This window comes from Andrographis paniculata, unplaced genomic scaffold (genome assembly GCF_009805555.1).
Source record: "Andrographis paniculata isolate CXL003 unplaced genomic scaffold, ASM980555v1 Contig15END, whole genome shotgun sequence".
NCBI lineage: Eukaryota > Viridiplantae > Streptophyta > Magnoliopsida > Lamiales > Acanthaceae > Andrographis > Andrographis paniculata.
In genome coordinates, this window is record NW_026137435.1 from 993,396 (window position 1) to 997,228 (window position 3,833).

General features: G+C 32.4%; 1 protein-coding gene across 4 annotated transcripts; it reads left to right on the top strand.

Moving 5' to 3' along the window:
• Positions 1–471: 471 nt before the first annotated feature.
• On the top strand, positions 472–3,569 carry LOC127261766 (AT-hook motif nuclear-localized protein 9-like). 4 transcript variants are annotated; one of them, XM_051290173.1, is made up of 8 exons: positions 474–555; positions 877–991; positions 1,159–1,331; positions 1,451–1,506; positions 1,859–1,990; positions 2,114–2,275; positions 2,837–2,968; positions 3,122–3,569. In XM_051290173.1, the coding sequence occupies exons 3-8, from the start codon at positions 1,232–1,234 to the stop codon at positions 3,179–3,181; spliced, it is 642 nt and encodes a 213-aa protein (XP_051146130.1). In that variant the 5' UTR covers positions 474–555; positions 877–991; positions 1,159–1,231; the 3' UTR covers positions 3,182–3,569. The 4 variants fall into 4 exon arrangements, with proteins under 4 accessions (XP_051146109.1, XP_051146130.1, XP_051146100.1 ...); XM_051290143.1 differs by having other exon boundaries at positions 3,127–3,569; XM_051290162.1 differs by having other exon boundaries at positions 1,159–1,316; positions 3,127–3,569.
• The last annotated feature ends 264 nt before the right edge of the window (positions 3,570–3,833 follow it).

Here is a 3,833-nt window from a genome sequence, read left to right on the forward strand (position 1 = left end):
ATCTCCTAAACAATTATTTGCATGATTTCATTACTATTTTTTGGATAGTAGATATGGTATGTAATTGTGTAAGAATATTGTGTTTCATGACCAAACTAAACACACATTAATGTACATTTTCATTTCATTAAAGATATAGTTGATAAAGAATTGAATAAAATTGGAGAAAATTCCTTCCCAATTTTATCCTAATAATATTGGAAACTATTTTATTTTATATACGCAGGAATTTAATTTTATTAAATACCCAATGAAATTGTACGGCCAAAAACTAAGATGAGGACTGTTAATTTCCACATGTGAAATTTGAGGCCCAAATTGATCAAATTAAAGGCCAAGCATAAGAACCGAGACAATTTTTGCTTCCGTTCGAGATTAATCCACATCCGTCCGATGGAGGGATTTTCTGTGACCTGTTGATTCTGATCTAATATATATATATATATATGTATATTGTATAAGCTCAGCCAATACTCATCCAAATCTTCTCTATCATATCTCATTCTCTCTCAAGGTTATTCTCTCATTCTTCTTCCTCCTAATCCTCTGTCTAAGGTATGTCCTCTCAGTTCTTGGCTTCCGTATTTTGTGAAGCTTGAGATAGGAGACTGATATTGTTTCCGGTGACGAGGAGACTGATCTTGTCTCCTTCATCCCTTTGTTTGACTGATTTTGTGAATGTATACTCTTGTCCAAGTCAAATTGTTAGATATATTTTGAATCTAGTTTGTCACTTCGCTGAGTTTATTTGAATAAGCTTAGAGATACAAAATTTGTTCTCCGTTTCTGCCCGTGAATAAATTTGTATCTTCTTTATATTTTTTTGTTTGTTATACGATCATAAATCCTAATCCGTCACAATACAAATAAATCTAGGGTTTGTCTTCGAAAGTAGATCGGCATTTGCGAGAGGATAGGAGCCAGCGAGTTCTTTGGGTGTCGGTTCTTGTCATCTATTGTTCAAATTGTCTTTAAGAGGATGTAGTAGGGGGTGAGCCACTATACACTTTGTTAACTCAAAGTTTTTTTTGACTTTTAATGAATATTAGTTTACTATGTTACATGACATTTTTTTTCATTTACTTTTGTGTGGTCTTCATTGGTAAAATCGATTTATGTGTTCTTATTGTCATTACATCAATTTTTTAAAATTGGAAGGTATAATTTTGCGGATTGAACTATGGCACGCATAAAGAAATAAAACCTTATCTCCAAAAAGGCTCCCGAGGCAATGGCCCCGGCTGCATCCTCCACCCCAACAACTGTGGGTGGGTCCATGTGCCAACGTGCTAGGAAACTAAGGCCCAACTCCTCGGGTAATATAATTGAATGTAAAGGATAAGATCTAATCTTCTAAAGATTTTTATTATGTCTTTGCATTTTTGAAATTTTGATCTAAGTATATGAATTTGATAGAACCTTAAACACTCTTTACCAATTGTGCTTGTAGGCTCTACCAATTTTGAAAGATTCAAACAGCATATTCTCACTGTCAACGAAGAAGAGGTTAAATATAATGATAATTTCTCTTATGCAAACTATTGACAATTGCATGAGTACTAAATGCTTTCTTCAACTTTGTATAATTTACCTGCATCATAAACATTGATATGTGTATCATCTAATGATACGCCAGGCATCGTCAAGGTGTAGACCATTGTACTTGTCATTAATCGCTATGCTCGTAATTTAGTATGTTTCTATATAAATGAATTACATTGAATATTTACGTTGATGATGATTAATCTTTGTCATATATTTGTCTTTCCATAGACATTCAACTATACTTTCTTTACCTTGATGATAGCTCCTATCACTTCCACTTGTAATGTACTGAACTTATTCACATATTTTTCAGGATATACTAAGAAAAATAAGGAATGTTATGATAACAGAACCTGGGGTTGTTTATGTTAAAGCAACCAGTGAGACCTTATCATGCGCCACAATCTGCCTTCCTGTGCAAAATTACGAACCCACAATATACAAGGTTTCTTAACTTACTGACATCTATATTGATTTTTCACTCTTGTTTGATTGGAGGTTACCTTATGGTTTGTTTACTTGTGTGTTTTATTTAATGCCTTGTTTAAAAAATCTTCTTTTTGTGTAGGGTCTGTTTGACATTGTTTCAATGGTCGGTTCATTTGTTCAATTTAAATATGGGATTCTAAGAGGCAAAAAGGGAAGGATGAGTACAACCTTACTTTATCCTAACGGAAATCTATTCAGTGATAGAGTAGAAGGTCCCATGATTGCTGCAACTCCTGTACAGGTTAGTTCATTTCTGAGGTCTTGGATTGGTATCACTAAATTTGTTATAAAATTATTTAATGATTCAACAATTAGTGTAGAAGCATAAAAAATGACCAAGTTTAACAAAAGATGTTGTGGATTTCTATTTAGTGACTAAAGTTGCTACTTAAAAATAAATAATATGTATACATCCAATTATTCATTATAGAGTGCTTAGCCATTAGTATGTCAAGGGAATATTTAATTGAAAACAATTTTCATTGATCAAGTGTGCCATTGATTGTGGCGGGAGTGTGTTTGTCACTGTATGTGACCGTGTTATGTCTCTATCTTGTTTCTCATGTGTACTTTGTTCTTTCTTCTCTGTAATTTTCAAATCCTACTATGATTAATCGCTATGCTCGTAATTTAGTATGTAGCTCTATAAAGGAACTACATTGATTATTTATGTTGATGATGATTAATCTTCTCATACATTTGTCTTTCCATAGTTGTTAATCTATACTTTATTTACCTTGATGAGAGATCACTCCTATTACTTCTAGTTATAATGTACTGAACATATTGGTATATTTTTCAGGATATTTTAAAAAAAATAATGAAAGTTGCGACAATAGAGCCTGGGGTTGTTTTCGTGAATGCAACTAGTGGGACCTTGTCACTCACCACAATATGCCATCATGCACAACATGGCGAACACACAATATACGAGGTTTCTGAATTTACTGACATCTATAGTGTTTTCATTCTTCTTTGATTTGAGGTTACCTTTTAGTTTGTTTACTTGTGTTTTATCAGATTTTTATTAATTTATTTTATTTATCTAATCAATGCCTTGTTTATAATAGTTTTCATTTTTTGTAAGGTCAGTTTGAAATTGTTTCAATGGTCGGTACATTTGTTCCATTTAAAGATGGGATTCTAAGTGGCAAAAACGTAAGGATGAGTACAACCTTTGTCCCGGTGGAAATATATTCAGTGGTAGAGTAGAAGGTCCCATGATTGTTGCAACTCCTATACAGGTTAGTTCGTTTTTTGAAATCAAATACCTATTTTTTATTGTTTATATTATACTAAAAGATCATTTTTACATTTAAAAGCATCAAATCAATATCAATTTATATCTCATCATAAAACTACTTCAATCCAATTTTTTTTATCATTCAAAACTCAAACTCAAAATTCAAGCCCCAACGAAACTAAAATGGCCATATTCAGCAAATGATGTTGTGAATTTCTATTTAGTGACTAAAGTTTCTACGTAAATATTATCTATACATCAAAAAAAAACTAGAAGAGTTCTTTTTCCATTAGTGTGTCAAGGGAGTATTTGATTTAAACAATTTTCATTCGTCGTGCCATTGATTGTGGCAGAAGGTTGTTTATCACGGTATTATTTTGTATTGTGTCTCTTTCTTCTTTCTCATGTGTAGTTCTATTATCTATATTTTTCAAATACTACTCTGAAATAAATACATTTAGCCTGCTCATCCTAAAAGTTTGTCTTTTTTCACATTCTCTTTCCTTCAATTGCGGATCCTACTTTCTTGCTCGTCCTACGACGAGGATGAGAGAGA

What these genes read in the sequence shown, in the direction of transcription:
- LOC127261766 (XM_051290152.1), top strand. Translation starts at nt 1,232, where the DNA reads ATGGCCCCGGCTGCATCCTCCACCCCAACAACTGTGGGTGGGTCCATG. An exon ending in TCACTGTCAACGAAGAAGAG is followed by an intron (nt 1,507 to 1,858) that starts GTTAAATATAAT and finishes CATATTTTTCAG; the next exon opens with GATATACTAAGAAAAATAAG. An exon ending in TTGCTGCAACTCCTGTACAG is followed by an intron (nt 2,276 to 2,836) that starts GTTAGTTCATTT and finishes TATATTTTTCAG; the next exon opens with GATATTTTAAAAAAAATAAT.